We start from the raw sequence: 17127 nt of genomic DNA, 5'->3' as shown, positions 1-17127 counted from the left end.
GGCAGACACAAACACCTTGGAATCCCCCCCTTCTCCTCTTCTAACTGCAAGCCCACTGCCAGTGGACAGGCGGGGTGTGGGCCCCAGATGTCCCGAGCCCACGTGCAGGGGTGGCTGGGCGAGGTGCTCACCGGCCTCCTCAGTGCTGATGGTGAGCTCCTTGCTCGGCTCGCTGCGGCCAATCTTGTTGAAGGAATACATGCGGATGCTGTACACGGATGCCGGGTGCAAGTCCACGATGTTGGCCTGGTTGATGGTCGGGGAGATGTTGCGTGTGGACTGCTTGAAGTCCCAGGAATCTGGACAGAGGACACCCATTTCTAACCACAGCCAGGCAAACTCCAGGACCCCTCTCCAGCCTCAAGCAGCAGCACATCCCAACGTCACCTTAGATGCCCAGAAGAGGTCTAGTTCACAGAGACTGAAGCAAGAGAGCCTTCACAACTTCACAGAGAACCAAAGGGTTCTGTTCCATTAAGCTCAAGTGACCAAGGGATGCCTGAGGATGGGAGCAGCAAATGCACGGCCTGGAAACTCAGGGAGCTTAACCCTTCTCTGCCCTGGGCTGCCTGGTGAACTCAAACCTCAGATGGGGGTCAGATGAGATGTTTCCTATAGTCCCTTCCAAGATCACCGTTTGCTTGCTATTCCTGAGGGTCTGATTGGCCAGTGCCCTTGTTCCTGGTTTCTCAGACCACAGCAGAGACCTGTTGTAACTGTAAGACACCCCCCTCAACCCATGATCCCAGTGCAAAGGGGGAAGCCAAGTCTTATACCCCTTTCTCCTCCTATGTGTGCTTCTGTATTGCCTTTCCCTGTGCATTTGTGCGGTGGTGGTCTTGACTGTTTCTTGGGCTGTCAGGGGGGACAAACCATGTGCCAGAGTCCCTAGGCAAACCCTACCCTCTCTCTCACCAGTGAGAGAATGGTCTCTGAGTCTTTACAGTCAGAAGCCAACAAAGGGACGGGCATGTTCCCGATTCATCCAGGGGGACCGGCAGCCCATTCCAGGGCTAATGTTTAGCGAAAGTGTAGAATGTGAAAAATACCGGATAAATACCACTCAGGGATACTGTGACAGTAAACACTCGGCATCTCCAGAGGAATCCAGTCATTCATTCAATATATTTGTGCTGTGCACCTACCAGGGGATTCCAGACAGACATGGAAGGGGTTGCAGTCACAGCAATGCCTCAGCTAGGACCTTCCAAACACAGAATTCATAACCAGATTACATTATTGGCACTTTGCTTCGAAAAGAAACAAAAAGGCAAAGCACGAGGAAACTAGCTGATAGTGGGGCTTAAAAATCTTCCCAGGGCACGTCCTGATGTGACTATTCAGTCTAATTTTCCATGTCTTTTAAATTCACAGTAGAGGATCCTGAAAATTCTCAGTAGAAAAGATTAAATTGTATTCACTACAGTTTAACCCCTAAATCAGGGAGGGAGGCTAGCACATTCTAGAACAAATTTTAGGAAGACTTTTTTTTTAAGCTAACGCCTGGTAAATCAGGAGAATTGGTTCACTCGAAAAGACTATCCCATCCCCCCAGGTTCTGGTTAATTGAGGTCTTGACGTTTTTCAAAACACCACTTTTAGCCACACAGGCTTGGCATCTGTGAAGGGCACAGGCCCAGCTCCCCATCTGCAGTTTTGCATTTAATTCATTGGTTTCATGAGCCAAAGTCACAAATGGCAGACAGTGGATGCTCAGAAAAACAGTATTTTCTCCTTGTCTTTTAAAACACCCCAACTGCCCAAGAGTCACTACAGTTGGCAGGTTAAGCCAGAATTGGAAATGTGCAGGCTCTCTACTGCTTTGGTTTGGGAGGAAATGGGCTAGCGATGCGGAGGCAGGTGTTCACTTCTCTCTGCGGCATTCTGGGAGCTGGGTCCGGCTCACACATCATATATGATTTGCCTGTGTTTATAGGAGAGGGTCAGTGAACATGAGTCAGTGCATTCATTTTTGATGAGTGCGGCAGAGGAAGGAGACCACATGATGTGTCTGAAAACAGAGGGGCTAAAGAAAAGAGGTGCTAATATTTATCAAGCACCTGTGATGTGCCAGGTGCAGTGATGGACACGATTTACTCCTCACTCCTTCCTATGACATCAGCACCATATCTCCACTGCATAGGTGATGCTCGTGTCATCAAGGCCGATGTCTCACTTGGCCTTTCAGGTGTGTTCAACGCTTAGACCTCCCCCTTCTCGAAACACTCTTCTCTTGGGTTTCCTATTAAAACACTCTCTAGCTCCTCCTATTCTCTTGGGTCACCTCTTCACTTCGCAGGTGCATCTTTTTTACCTTACCATTAATGGTTCGAGTTCCTCAAGGCTCCATCCTAGGCTCTCCTCTCACTCCATACACTTTTCCCACCGGTGGCTTCTATTTCCATTTACACACAGATAAGCTCCCTGAAGGCAGGAACCATGTCTAAAACTTTGCCCATCTTGCCCACTTGGCACGCGTTGGGCACTTAAAACCCACTGTTGGTTTTAGATCAGAGCCACTTTGCTGTCCTGGACTTTGGACTTGCAGTTCCTCTGCATTTTGTAGTCACAAGAAATACCCTTTGCCTTTCCCTCCCTTGCCTCCTTCAACTGCCAATCACAGGAAGGTTGGGAGGGATGCCCCAGAGAGTGGCCTCCTTTTGTTCTGCTTTTGCCAGTCATTTGCAGGTGGATTTGCCCTTGTGTTCCCAAATCATCTTTGATGTTGGCACAAAATGGCTCTCTCCCCACAGCGCCTGCAGGCTAATGCATCAGAGTCAAATCTGGAGGTCTCTAGCTGATTTTCCATACTTGATCACTGCCATCTCTCTGACCTGAATAGCTGAAATCAGGGGCCCTATTTTCTTCCCTTTCCTTTTCAGCTCTCAGAGTACTGAGCTGGCTTTGGTGAATATTGTCTCTTTTAATATTCCCTTTCATATAAGCCTGGCTTACCCAGATTAACATATTTCATTAAGGGCTCTCTCTCCCTTTCTTCATCAAAGGGTTTATGATGCAAAATACTCCTCTTAAAAAATAAGGAAGTGGCTGGGGAGATGTCAGTGCCTTCCACTCTGTGGGCTGCTTGCTGGGAGGGGACCTGGGGCCTTTGGTGTTTCAGGGGACACATTCACTGTAGAAGGGGGAGCACTTTGGACGAAAGCCACATCTGGAGCATTTAGCTGCCTGTGCTTGGGAAACAAATCCATTCTGCATCTCTGATTTCCTCCTTGCATCACAGCTCTGAGCCCACCACGGCAATCTCCGCAGCACCGAGAAAAGGTTCCCTGGGTCACCACGGCCACTCACCACCTCCCGACACCAGACCCTCTCACAGCCCCACTCCAGCTCACACAGAACGTCACGCCACATCGGGCTGGCTCGCCCCATGGTGGCTGATGGCGCACACCACGAGGCTGCCTTCTGGGCTTGGAGGGCCATCCTCAAAGAACCCATCCCTGCTCCTTGCTTGGAAAACAGGGGCGAAATGTGGTGTCTGCATTTTTAAATCTGCACGGCGCCATCTGATAAATTTGTGTGGATGGTGCTATTTATCATTCAGCATTCATGTATTATTACTCTGCTGCCTGGGGCCAGGAGAAGTCAGCGTGAGCGGGATGGCTTAGAAAGGGCAGACTTGGTAATTTCCCTTGGAAAATTAGCATGATGAGCAACATGGCAGAAAACCTGGCAAAGGCACAGTTGTAACACAGAAGGGGGTCAGGGGCAGATGGTCCAGACCCGGGATGGGTGTGGTCTGGGGCAAGAGGAAGAGGGGAAGGGAGAGTGGGACACAGGATGGGGACCCATGGAGGGTTATTCTGTGTCAGGCTCTGTGCTAGGCACATGCACATAAGTCATCACATTCACGTAATCCCTGCAGCCACCTTGGATTATGTGTTATTGTGTCCACTGATAGGTAGAGATTCCCAAAGACCTTAAGTAGCTTGCTAAAGATCATACAGCCCTGACACTTGGTCAACCCAAGTCTTCTGCTTTGAGAATTGTTCTTGTTCTACTATTCCACCTGCAGGCAGAAGATCTACTTAGACACACACACACACACACACACACACACACACATACACATGCATGTGCACACATGCCCCTCCCTCCTTTGAGTCATCCATCCGTTCCCTAGGATACCTTTTACAGTTCTCACGTAATTCAGTTTGTGGTGTATTACACGTGATTGGATAGTGCTTTGTAATGGTCCTGAAAGTGCCTTCGTGTATGTGTGTGTGTGTGTGTGTGTGTGTATGTATGTGCATGCGAGTGTGTGTACACAGTGTTTATTCTCACTCCAACTGCATTGTAAGCTCCAAGGGCAACACTCTGTCTCCTTGTTCTTTCTCTTTCCCTACCACATGGCTGGTGCATGATTCTGCAAGAAAATTATTGGCACTCAGTACATGTTGCTGACTGACAGACACGTATTTCAGCCTGCAAGTCCCACAGGACTATAAATTGCCACATGAAGTATTTGAGTTAGAAGGAGGAGAGGAACTTACATTTTTTAAAGGCTGACTATAGCCCCATGCTAGATGCTTTCTCTTTATTCCTCAAAACAATCCCACAAGGTAGGCATTACTGTTTCCCCCTCACAGACAAGGAAGCTGTGCTGTGCTCACAGCCTCTGCCTGACTCCAATATGGTAATTCACTGCAGTTCCCACGGGATTCCTTTTCCTAAGTGCCAGGATAGATGCCCGTCTGAGTGGGGTGGCCTGGAGTAGTCCCACCTAAAGGCAGGAGAAAGGACCAGCCAACTTCTCTGTGCTCTTGATCCTGTGATTTATTTTGCTTTTTTTTTTTTTTACAGGTGCAAAGCCCTTGTGGATGGGAGAGTCTGAGGTTGAGTTTTCATTACCCTCCTCTCCACCTTGCCATCCATCCTGGCTCTGGGGTGGGGTATGGCCATTCCTCATCTTTCAGGAGAGCCAGAGGGGGTTGGGGGAAGATGTGGATGAGCTCTGAAAATAGCATCTTCCCTGCCCACCTCTCCTTCTGCACTGCTCTCCAGATGTGTGATGTTCTCAGCTTCGCCCTGCTGAGCAGTGCCCCAGGAAAGGTTTCCACACATTAGAGGGTGGTCAGTGGAGGGGGCCGGGTGGGCAACGGGGCAGCATGGGGGAGGAGGGCAGGGGGGCAGTCAAAAGGAGCCATAGGGGAGGGGCCCGACTGACAGCCCAGGCATCCACTCCCCGCCCCCGACAGGAGCAGAGCCCTGCCAGCCATATCAGCCAGGCAGGGAGGTGCTGGCCCATCTTTCTGGCTCCCGGGGAGCTTGTGCCCAGACTCGGGAAGCCCCGAGGTGTGAGATGAACACAGTGGGCTTCCTCTCCTCCCCGTGCCCTCTGCCTCCACTGAGGCCCGGCCACTGCTCATCACCTGTCCCGGATGCAGGGCTGCGGCAGCGTGCTCACTCAGCTTCTGGATACCTCTCCTTCCTGTTCACACCTGATGACCCTTTTCAAGGTGCCATGCCAAGTTCTCTCTCTGGGACCTCAGACATTGTTAGTAGCTCTCAATGGCCTTCCCCAAGGAAGTAAAAGCCCAGCCCAGAGCCCCCCCGCCTCCCCCAACCTGGAGCCCAGAGCACACTTTAGTCTTATTGACCAGGAACTGGGTCTGTGAACCCTCTGCTAGACGTGCCGCGCCCTGGAGCGCACTGCATCTTGCTGGGGCTCGGCCGTTCCCGTCTCCCTGAATCTAGGCCCGTTCGCTTTCCATCTTCTCCCAGCTCAGTGGAGCGTCTACAGGGACCGGAGAGATGCTTCCCTGACGACCCCTGTGGGCACAGCCCCTCCTCCTCTCTACGGCCCGCCTCCTGCACTGAGAGTGACCTCCCAGGGGCGCTGGCTGTGAGCTGACTTTTCTCCCCAACTGAACTGTGAGCTTCTGAGGGCAGGGCTCCTCCTTGTCGAAACCTGTATCAAGGATGACGAACCCAGTGCCCCAGACAGAGTGGCTTCTCAAAGGCGAATACAGCTCAGGATTTTCTGTGGACGCTACGCCAGGTGCTGTCACTCTAGGGGAGGGGACAGCCAGCTGGCCAATGACCATGTGCTATGCTAAGGAAGAGAGGAAGGGTCTGGAAAGCTTCTGAGGAAACAAAACCTTGGATCTATGCTAAGACCTGGAAGATGAGTTGGAGTTGGTGGGAGAAGGGGGCTGGGGCGGCTTGAGTTTTCCAGACTCTTACTCCTGTGTTTTATTTTAAAATTATTTTGAAAAGCTTATATGGGCTTATGGTCTTGAATTCCGAAGGTATGAGAGAACCCAAAAGGTGGAGCATGTTTCTCGTTCTCTCACTCCTACGTTGGGGCCACGCAGGTGCCCGCTCGGGGCAGCGCCCTGCTGCCTGTACCTTCTAGAGACAGTCACACAGATACAAACATGATTGCTCTTTTTTGGCTTGGCCTCTTATCCAGGCCTCTTGTCCCCTCCTTGCCATTCCTGCCACATGACTGTGGGTCCCTTGTTTCCCCAGAGACCTAGGGGTCCATTGTTCACTCTGCTCTACATGGCTTCACAGCAGCGGGCAGCCTCAGGAGCTAGCTAGGGTCCCGAGGGAGGGATCTGGGAGGGCTTCCTGGAGGAGGACGCTTAGATCTATGCTTTTCCAGGGACGCCCATCCCCCAGTGACTCATTCTTGGCAAGGACCAGCTCTCTGACTCCCAAGCATCCCCATCATCCCAAACCAGGAGTGTCTAGATGACCCAGTGAAACTGTGATGTCTCTGACCCCACAGATACAGCCCATAGCCCCCTGGCTCAGGGCCTTTAAGTTGCTTTAAATCAGACCACCCTATGGACCTGCCCAGGGACAGTCTTGGGAAAAAGGGGCTGACATCCCCTCCCCATCAACTGAGGGTCCCTCCGTTTGCCCCCAGGGTTCCTAACCTGACCAATGTTCCTCCCTTTGGAAGACACAGGGGCTTGTGTGTCTGCCTCAGTTGGGCAGCCCTGACACCCAGGGGCTGTCCCACAGAGGGGCGCCGTCCCGGCACATGGTGCAAGGGGTCACGGCAGGCCCAGCCCTCACCCACCTGATTTGTTCTTGTATTCAATGTCAAAGCCCGTGATAATGCTGTTCCCGTCAAATCGCTGGGTCCAGCGCAGGTTCATGCTCCGGGCCTTCACCTCCCGGATCTCCAGCTCTGGGGGGTCGGGGGGTTCTGGGGGGTGGCAGGGGAAGGGGGCAGAAGTGAGGATGGCAGCAGAGAGCTTGGCCTCCTGCCGACCCCTACAGAGGACCAGGGATCTGCCCTGCGGGATCCGTGTCACCTGTGATCCACCCAAGGGCCCTGAGCCCTGGAGTTCAGGCAAGGCAGGAGGGGGTGAAGGGTGCCCGGCAGCAGGGCTCAGAGGCAGAGGGGGGCCTGCTCGGTTCCTGCTCTGCTCCCCTCTCTTCCTTAGCCCCTTTCCTCGGAGCTGACAGCCTACTTTCCCCCATGCAGAGCTCCCAACTTTTCCCAGCTTGACTTTCCCTTCCCACACCTCCTGTAGGGTCTGTGCCCACAAATCCAGGCCCCCCACTTTGGGAGCAGCAGAATGCTCCACAGGGGCTGCAGCCATTGCAAACCTCGCTGTATGCAGTGTGCCTGGAAAGACCCCATCACCCCACTCTGGGCAGGAGGGAGGGTGGATGGAGGCTTTCCTCAGAGCTGTTTCCCGTCAGCCTCCACTAGATGTGGGTGGTGTCCCTGCTCCTGAGGGGAGTTGGCAGTGAGCGCTGGGCTCCCAGGGGAAGGGGCTGGGGGCGTGGGGCAGGTGAGGTACCTTGCACCGTGAGTTGGATCAAGCCCCGGTCCTCCCCGTACGAGTTGATGGCATGGCAGCTGAAGAACACAGAGTCCCCACGGTCAGCAGGCTTGAGCTGGGAGGCGGCCAGCAGGGGCAGAGGGCGGCGGCAGGGAGAGAGGGAGGAATGGGGAGAGTCTTTTAGAGCTGGTCTGCTGAATGGGGCCCATCTAGCCAGGGATCAGCAAGGCCACCTTCTTCTGGGAGGGGACCCACCAGGGGCTTGTCAAGGGCTCCTCTTTCCAGAAAGTTCAGAGGATGGAAGTGTGGAAGAGTCCCTGCAGGGAGGCCAGCTGAGGAGTTCCAAAAGAGGGAGGGGCTGAGGGGGTCCAGGATAGAGGGAGGGGCTGAGGGGGGGGACCCAGGATAGAGGGAGGGGCTGAGGGGGTCCAGGAGGGAGGGAGAGGGTTGAGGGCATCCTGGGGGGAGGGAAGGAGGGGCTGGGGGTGTCCTGGGAGGGAGGGGCTGGGGATTCCACACATTTAAAGGTGAGCAGTTGTCAGAAAGGGGATAGAGTGAGGTTCTAAGGCAGAGGTTGGTGGATGAAGGAGGGAAAAGGAGAGGTACTTTTTGGGGTGGAGGAGGGGCTCCCAGACTCCCCATTTACCTCCTTTGGATACAGATGCAATAGCTACGGGCTCCCCACTTTCTGAGACTGGGGCGTGGGTGCTCACCTTCAGCGTGGAGACAACTTCGTCGCCGTTGTCCTTGGTGGCGATGGCATACCGCATGACGCGGTCGGGGTCGATGACCGTGTCCCCCTTCTCCCAGCGGATGATGATGGGCCGCTCTCCCCGCGCCGTGCAGTTGAGCTCCTTGGCGTGGCCCTTGATGGCGATGGTGGTGTTGGGGTGGGAGGTGATCATGGCCGGGACTGGGGAGGGGAGGAGGCGCAGGAGGTCCCAGTGAGGGGGAGGGGAGGCCAGCCAGGGGAGAGCACGTGCCCAGCGCCGAGGCCCCGCCCCCCCGCTGCCCCTCCCCACAGAGCACCTCAGCCCCAGGGAGAGGGTCTAGTAACGGTTGGGGGAGGGTACAGAAAACCCCACTGCCTGTCCCTTTCTCCCCAGCCCACCCACGACCGGGGTAGCCTCTCTCTTCACCAGGGGTTCTGATATTCCGTGGATCCCTTTTCAGAATCTTTTAAAATGCATAATATACATAAAATGACAAAGGAAACCAGATATGCTGAAGTATGGTTATACCAATATGAACATTCAAAAGCAAACATTTGATACAGTATATCACAGAATATATGTTCTGTATTCCTCTTTATGAAATAAGATCTAGTGCTGGATTGTATTAGAACGATTTTGTAATAGTGATGAGCACAAATGATATTTTGAGATATCTGCCAGGGCTGTGATATGAAAATACCTATTGGTCACAGTCACAGGTGCTGCTACTGCTGTGGTTCGTTGCTTACGCTCAAAATGGAAGAAGTACAAAATTTCAGTTAGAAGTTAGTGAAAAAAAAGATGCCATTTTACCCCAGCCCAAATTCATGGACCCCTTGAATTGGATCCATGCACCTTTGGCGGGGAGGTCTGTGGACCCTGGGTTACACGCCTGGTGCCTCTGCTTTGTGTCCGTGGCTCGAGCTCTCTCCACAGCGGTCAGCTGGTTTACCCCCTGCTTCTAGGCAGCAGGGCCCTCCCAGACAGCTGAGAAACTCTCCTGTTCTTCCAAACAAAATGCAACAGAAAACCCTGGCTAGCAGCACCGTAGTTAAGAACCGTCAAGCCCACTAATAGGTTCCCCCATCCCCCGTCCCCCAACCAATGACCTGAGAAAATCGTCATGAAACAACCAAGGCCCTGGCTGGCCATCAGGAGAGCCCACCCACTGCCCTGACAAGAGGCATCTCAATCCTGACCCTCCTCTAGGCCCGAGCACCATGGGCAGCAGGAGGAGGGTGGGGCAGAGGGAAAGATGGTCTCGGGCCAGTGACATCCTGTCCCCTTTTTCCCCCATCAATTCAACAAACATGCATCCAGCACCTATGCCATTACGCGGCATGGTGCCAGGCTTGGGGGAGACGGGGTCCTTGCCTCCTGGGAGGAGGGGGGAAGGGGAGGGGGAGGTAGGCACCTGTGCGAGCAACATGAAAATAAGGAAAATCTGATGAGTTTTTCAAGGAGGTATCAGGAGAAATTAATTTTGGTGGAGGAGTGTCGGGGAAGGCATCACCCAGCCATTCAACGAGCATTGATGGAGCACCTACTAGGTGCCAGACCTTATGCTGGGTTCTGGAACCAACAGTGAGCAGGACAAACCCAATCTCAGGGAGCTTCGCTGCAGTGGTGAGAAGAGACAACACAACAGCAGTTCCAGGAAAGATTGCTAAGCACTGTGCTAGGAGAAGTGCTCACCATCTGACGTGGCAGGATACACATGGGGAGAAAGGGTACCCTAAGCGGTGGAAACTGCTGGAGCAAAGGCTCAGAGGCAGCGATGTGCAGGGCAGATCCCAGAGAGATAAGAGATCTGATGCAGCTGGAGGACTGTCCTTGTCCTCGCCATTTCCTCACCACTTTCCTGGGAAACCTTGCCTCTTAGAGTACAGGTCCCCAGGGCTCTCATCTCCAGAGGAGTGCCCATGAGCCACGCTGGAGTACACACATTAGGGGGCGCTGTGGTTGACTGCAAGAATCAGACAGCATTTCCCACCCCCGCATTGCGGGAAGGACCCCTGCTCACACTGAGTTCTGCAGAGTAGAGAGCCAGCTCAACAGAACCCCCTCACTGGCCTGCTTGGGCCATGGGACAAGAGGATGCTCTGTCTTCTCTCTCTTTACACACACCCCCCCCCCCACCCCGGAGGCTCCCCTCTGGGGCACCGCATCCCTGCTCCCTTCTGTGGATGCCCCTTTCTTTCCCTCCTAGCATCCTCAGGATTTTTCTCCCCTCCAGTTTTGTTTTGTTTTGTTTTTGGCTGCCTGCTTGGCTTGCGGGATCTTAGTTCCCTGACCACGGATTGAACCTGGGCCCCCTGCAGTGAGAGCTCAGAGTCCTGACCACTGGACCGCCAGGGAATTTCCTCCCCTCCAGTTTTAAACACCTACTCAGACAACATTCTTCCCAGCAAACTCTCCAGGGTCCTCTGACTTCTAAGGACAAATAAGCCTTTGGAGAAAGGAAGGGAGGCATGGAGCTGTAATAGTGTGACCTGAGACGCCAGGCAGTGGGCGAGGGGACATCTGGAACAGGTTTGGGGGATGAAGGGTGGTTTCTGGCATTCCCCGAAGTCACCATGCAGCCAGCTACCTCCTCTGCCTTCTGTCATGTGGGACTGGATCCTGAGGGCAGCTCTGGCTCCTGGCCCCTGCACCAGCATCTCAGCACAATCCCCAGCCCCGGCTCATCATATAATGAAGCAGATAAATTTTACAATGCACGGCATCACACCAATATACAATAAAACGCGGAACACAAATAACGAGGTGCAAGTTATAATGAAGAAAAAGCCTGCAGTCAGAGACACGCGAGTATGAATTATTGACTAAGGTTTTACACTCTCAAGGATGTGCGGAGGAATATTTTTCTATCAAAGATTTGCATAATTCACTCGTATAAACCTGGGTGGAATACAGAGTAAGATTTTACATCAACAAGTCGGGCCTTGCATTGCAGAAGCCTGCATTTTTCCTGGAGGATTGAAATGCCGGGATGTGGCGGGAGGGGCGCATGAACTGTTTCTGCTCCCCACGAAGTGAATGGTCAGAGACTGGGGCCTGGCACCCTTGCCTGGCCTGAGCCCTTAGGCCTTCCTGGGGAAGAGGAGGTCTAGCTCTCAAGAGGCCGCCGCTGAGGCCACAGACGAGCCGGGGGCGTTCATGCCGGGGGGTGGGGTGGTGCGTGCGCATGCACGCGTGTGTGAAGGGGGATGGGGGCAGGATCAAGCCTCAGCGTAGGTCACAGGTCCGGAGAAGGAAGGGGAAATGATGAGTCTTTCTTTGGTAGGAGGACCTCAAGGCTCTGCACCGGAGTGAGAAACTGGCAGCTCATCCCTGTTTTGCTCTCCAGGTAGGGCTGTACTAGCCTGTCCAGGGCCTGTGTGTGAATTATAAAGGCACCCCTCTGGCTGGAGGCAACATGGTGCTGGGAGCCAGAGCTTGGCCAGTGGAGCAGGGACTGGGTTCCAGACTTTACTTGCCCCTTAGGCTATGTAACTTTGAGCAGTGCACAACCTGTGCATTCATACATGCCAGTCCCACCTCACAGGGTCTTCCCAATCAGGTTTGTTCAAAGAGACAGACACAGGGGCAACCAGAGACAACAGGGCCTCAAGAGCCCACTTGGTCCTTCAGCCCTGAGTATTAACCACACCTGGGGCCAGGGGTGTGGGCTCCCTTCACCATTGTTATGGCAAACAGCATGCAGCAGAACCCGATGTTCTCCTCACAGCCCTGCAGCTCAGGGCAGGTTCAGGTGAGCTCATCTGTGAAGAAGAAGAGACTGCTTCTGTGGACCCCACCCAGCTTGAAGAGCTTGGGGGCCAGACGGACGTGTTTCTACCCAGCTATGTGGTCTTTAATACAGGCTACTTGACTTCTCCGAGCCTCAGGCTCATTATGGGTACTATTCCCACCCCAAGCGTCTCATGCTCCTCTCCTGTTCCAAGGAAAGCATCAGATAAATGCACGCACACCTTAAGATGTTACTCGCCATCTATTTTACAGAATCACAGAGTCCTAGAGTTGCAGAGCCCACATAACGTTCAGTATAGTAGCTACTAGCCACACGCGGCTATTGGCCACTAGAAACGTGGCCAGTCCAAACTGAGATGTCCTGTGACTGTAAAGTACACACTGGATTTCAAAAACACAGGAAGAAAAAGAAAGAATGTGAAATAGCTCCTTAATAATTTTACGTTGATTACATGTTAATATTTTAGATATATTGGGTTACATAAAATATACTATCACAGTGAATCTCACCTGTTTCTTTTTACTTTTTTGAACATGTGACAACTAGAAGATTTTAAATTACATAGGTGGCTTGCATTTTGTTTCTATTGCAGGGCACAGGTATAGATCATCTACCCAGACCCTTCGTTTTACAAATGAAGAAACTGAGGCCACGCAGGGAAGTGGTGTGCCCCGGTCATACTAATACACAGCAACACTTCTTAAAAGTGGACAGATGGGAGAGGCGATACATAACGTATGAAGCTCTAACGCTAATGGTGGAAGGTGAACTGATGCCAGGAGAACTAGCGCCCAGGTCTTCAGAACATAGAATGACAAGCTCCAAATTACTCGTGAAACATCATGTCTCGTTCTGGGCTCTCTACTTGATGGAGGACGTTGACAAGCTGGAGTGCGACCAGGAAGATGGACAGACTTCAAGCCATGCCATTTGAAGCGTGGCTGCAAACTGGGAGCGTGTAACTTACAGGGAGTGGGTGGGACATGGCTCAACAGCTCTCCTAAAGGGGGAAGGCAGACCTCCTGTTTGGCCTAAGAAGGAATTTCCCAGTAGTTTTGGCTGTTTAGGGAAAGGGCTGCAGTGGAGGCAGGGAGCGCCCCACACTAGACCACCTGGGCAGTGTGGAGAAGATTCCAGGGCAGCGCAGAGAAGATTCCATGTCTTTGGGCCCCTGCGGGTGTCCGGGTCTCAGGAGAGAGGAAAGATGGTCTGGGAATCTGGCTCATTGTTATGGGAGGATTCTGTGAGCGTACTCTTCGTGCGTACAGGAGTCTTCAGCCCCTCATCCTGGGCAAGAAGCAGAGGACCTGCTTCCTCTTTTCGTCCTGCCCTACGCAGTCTGCCTGTCAATGCCAGAACAGGGGACTGTGTCACTGTGCCTCTCCCCAGACCCTGTCCAGGCCTCCAAGGGCCTGGGTGCCCTCCTGAGCCCACAGACCAGGGGCCTCCGCCCTCCTGGCTGCTGTACTTAACAAGGCAGCCCCCTAATAGAGGGGAGCCCAGGGCAGCAGGTGCCTGCCCTATCTGCTCTCCTCTTCCCTCCATCTCTCTCTTGCTTCTTGCTCTGGACCACAAAGTCGCTCTGCTCCCCTGAATCACAGTGGTAAACATAGGTGAATCCTCACTGCACCGAGACCTGGCTGTGCTCCAGAGCGCTTCCTGGGTTGAAGGCAGACCCCAGGAATTCCCTAGAGAGATGTTCGTGTGCGGTCACCTGCAGGAGCACAGATGCACGTGCGCACACACACACACACAGAGGCAATGTCAAAAACACCCCCAACGGACAGTCACAAACACAGTCACCCTCACAGCCTACACTCTGACACCCTTACCGTAAACTCACACGTGGTGTCATACACAGGTAGCCTGATGCAATAGTCAATTGCATGTCGATATCCTGATGTGATTGTCTAACACATATCTACTCACAGCCCTGCGTCACATAAGTGCACCCTCCCTCTACACACACACATACACACACACAGACACACACACACACACTTTTATGGTTACCTTTTACTGGGAACTTCCCATGTACCATGTGCTGGCAGTGTTCTAGTACTTTACATGAATTAAGTCATGCGGGTAGGTACTGTTATTATTCCCCAGCTCCAAAGCCTGGGTCCCGATGTATTTCTTGACCAAGCACCCTGGCCATCCTGTGCCCACAATGCCCCTGATGGAGCAGGCAGTCTGCTGGACGCCTTGGCCTCTTGGTTCACTGCTTACTGGCCTTCCCCAAAAACAACCATGAGAAGTAAGTCTTACTATCCCCACTTTTCACATGAGGAAACTGAAGCTTCCAGAAGGCAGTTTTTCCCTCTTTAAGCCTGCCCTACTGTAGGGGCTGGCCACCTCTGGCTGGCTGTCTGTCTGCCACGCATGCACAAAGAATCTGGCTTTGGGAAATGGAATTTGGTTGTCAGCAAAACGCCGTGGCTTCTCTATGGTGGGCAGCCTCGGCAGGCCTCTCCTAGGGCAGGTGTCAGGGACTGCAGCTTTAGGGGCAGGGGCAGGAGAGCCAGGGAGGGGGCGGGGGCTGTACGCACAGGGCTGAGTTCTGCGTGACAAGTGCTAACAGCAGCCGCAAAGGCAACACAGCGCTCCAGTAGGACACAGGAGGCTTTAATGAGATACAACTTCTCTGCTTTCCTGCAGTGTAATTCAATTAGCAGCCAGGGAAACCTAATTTCTTTTTACAAAGAGGGGTGCAGTAAGAGATTCTCTGGGGACTTGGGAACAGGGAGGGGCTGGGCTTAAGGGCATCAAGGAGACCCAAGTGGGTGTGAGCTGCCCCTTAATACATAGCTCCTTCCAACACAGCTCCTTTAGGTGGGGAGGGTGGGCTCTTCCCTGGGGTCCTGTGGAAGGTCCTGGGGTGAGCTGGGCCAGTCTTTTTTTTTTTTTTTTTTTTTATTACCAGACACACATACACACACACACACAGAGGGAGGCAGCCACAGAGGGAGGAAGGAGCTGGCATCTCTTCTACATGAGTTCAGGTGACTGCAGTCTCAGGATACATGACGGCTCCTGGTTCCTGCTCGTGCCCACCCTCGAAGGGTCTGGATCAGCAACTTCATCTCGGCCCACTTTTGACCCCATGGTACTGGTAAATATAGGACTCCCAACAAAGTCCACTCTGACGCATGGCCACATATGCCAGATTTGCCAAAATAGGTCTTGCAAAGCCAGGTGGCACCTGCTGAGCTGCTTGAATCCTCCTACGTTCTTTATGCTCTAACTTCCTCAACTTCTTCCCATTTACACCAAAGTCACTTTTTTTCTCTGTGGGCCAGTCTTATTCAAAGCTTTACAACCCCGGTACTTGGTATAGCGCCGGCACTGCACATGGCCAAATTGGGGCAAATTCTGGTCGAACCCTAAGGGGCTTCCTGATGACTCCCAGGGCCCTTCCCTGACACCCCATATCACTGCAGATACCTCTGGGCATACCTCTGCCTCCTCTGCCTCCAGAGATACCTCTGCCTCCTCTGGGCATCGAGTGTCCCTGGCACGGCACATGTCACACTGCAGTGTCCTTGGCTCTGACTGTGAGACTCCAGGGCAGAAGCATCCGTGTTCAGGACTTAGCATGATTTTGTGGAAAGAAGGCAGGCTCTCCCAGTGCCCTGGGGCAGCCTGCCCTGGTCCACAGACTCACTCCAGGGCAGGAAGGAGCCTCGCTGGGCCTCTGGCTTGCAGGCCACGGCCTTATAGCCCTGCAGAATTCCCAGATTTCCTCCTCCTGGATCCAATGGGGCTTTATAGGCTGGAGCCACAGAGAGGAGAAAGGCACCAGCCTCCACAGTGGATTCACCCCCGCCCCTTGCTCCAGGGCCCTCCTGGGGCAGCAAGCGGAGGGGAGAGGAAATCAATTTCAGAAACAAGACAGTTGTCAGAATCCGATGTAACTGGTTCACGTCTGTGAAATTACTCGCAGGCCGGCTCCTGTCACCCCCAGGTCCTGCCTGGACCAGCTGCTATTTACATTTTAATTTGATGTGAGAGGCTGATAGATTTTTAAAACACCACAAGACAGCTCTGCTTCCTCACTCCCCCCCCCCACACCCCGAGCATCCACAGACTTTCTGACCAACCCCCAGGATTGGGGATGGAGTTCTAGGGCCCCTAGACCCAGCCATGGGGATTATAAACTCTGCACCTACTTGGCCCCTCCTTTACCGCTCCAGCTTCCCTCTTCTCTGGGATCCCACCCATAAGCTGGGGTGGGCTGATCTTTGCAGTTTACAGAACACCAGAACATCCTTTATCAGGAGCTTCATTCCTGTTAAGGAGGTAGCCTGGGGGCTTTTAGCCCCCAGAGTATCAGTGAGGAAATGGAGGCTCAGAGAGGCTAAGTGTTTTGTCTAAAGTCACACAGCTGGTGAGCGGCAAGAAGCAGCAGCCCCAAGTCCCCTTGACAATTCACCAGCGCCCTTTCCTCTGCTTTCATCCAGCCTTCTCCTTCTGCCTGGTGGACTGTTCTCCCACCTTGGGCTTTGTCCCGAAAGTAGGAAGCTGGGTGGGAATGACACGATGTGGAGGAATCCTGGGGGCAGTGTAGGAGGCTGAGAACTGGAGGGCTGGGCCGGTGGGGCAGGAGGCCAGTCCAGGGCCAGCTGGGGCTGGGGGCAGGAGTTAGGGGGGCGGTGAGTCGGGCCTTCTCTGTCTCTGTCCCCCTCCCTCTCTTCTGCCTGATGATTGGAGCTCAGGTGGTGTTTCTGACAGTCCCCGAGTCACCAGGGAGGGAAGATTCAGTTACGAATACCCAAAGGAGGAGAGCAGTGTGTGCGGGAAGGAGGACGTGGAAGAAGAAGGACATGAATGCCACCAGCTGTTGGGAGAGGCCTGATAAAATGGGAAAGAGGTGTGGAATGCTGCATTCCAAAAG

At 53.4% G+C, this 17127-nt stretch overlaps 1 protein-coding gene across 1 annotated transcript in view; it reads right to left on the bottom strand.

The window, feature by feature from the left end:
- Positions 1 to 17127, bottom strand: part of DSCAML1 (DS cell adhesion molecule like 1) — a 352019-nt gene that overhangs the window by 41701 nt on the left and 293191 nt on the right. Inside the window, exons 12-15 of the mRNA XM_068555005.1 lie at positions 8480 to 8679; positions 7785 to 7881; positions 7052 to 7180; positions 132 to 299 (exon numbers count right to left, since the gene is read on the bottom strand). Of these exons, the coding sequence (XP_068411106.1) occupies positions 132 to 299; positions 7052 to 7180; positions 7785 to 7881; positions 8480 to 8679 (594 nt within the window). The remainder of the gene's footprint in view (positions 1 to 131; positions 300 to 7051; positions 7181 to 7784; positions 7882 to 8479; positions 8680 to 17127) is intronic.

This window comes from Eschrichtius robustus, chromosome 11 (assembly GCF_028021215.1).
Source record: "Eschrichtius robustus isolate mEscRob2 chromosome 11, mEscRob2.pri, whole genome shotgun sequence".
NCBI lineage: Eukaryota > Metazoa > Chordata > Mammalia > Artiodactyla > Eschrichtiidae > Eschrichtius > Eschrichtius robustus.
This window is presented reverse-complemented; position numbering and strand designations above follow the sequence as displayed.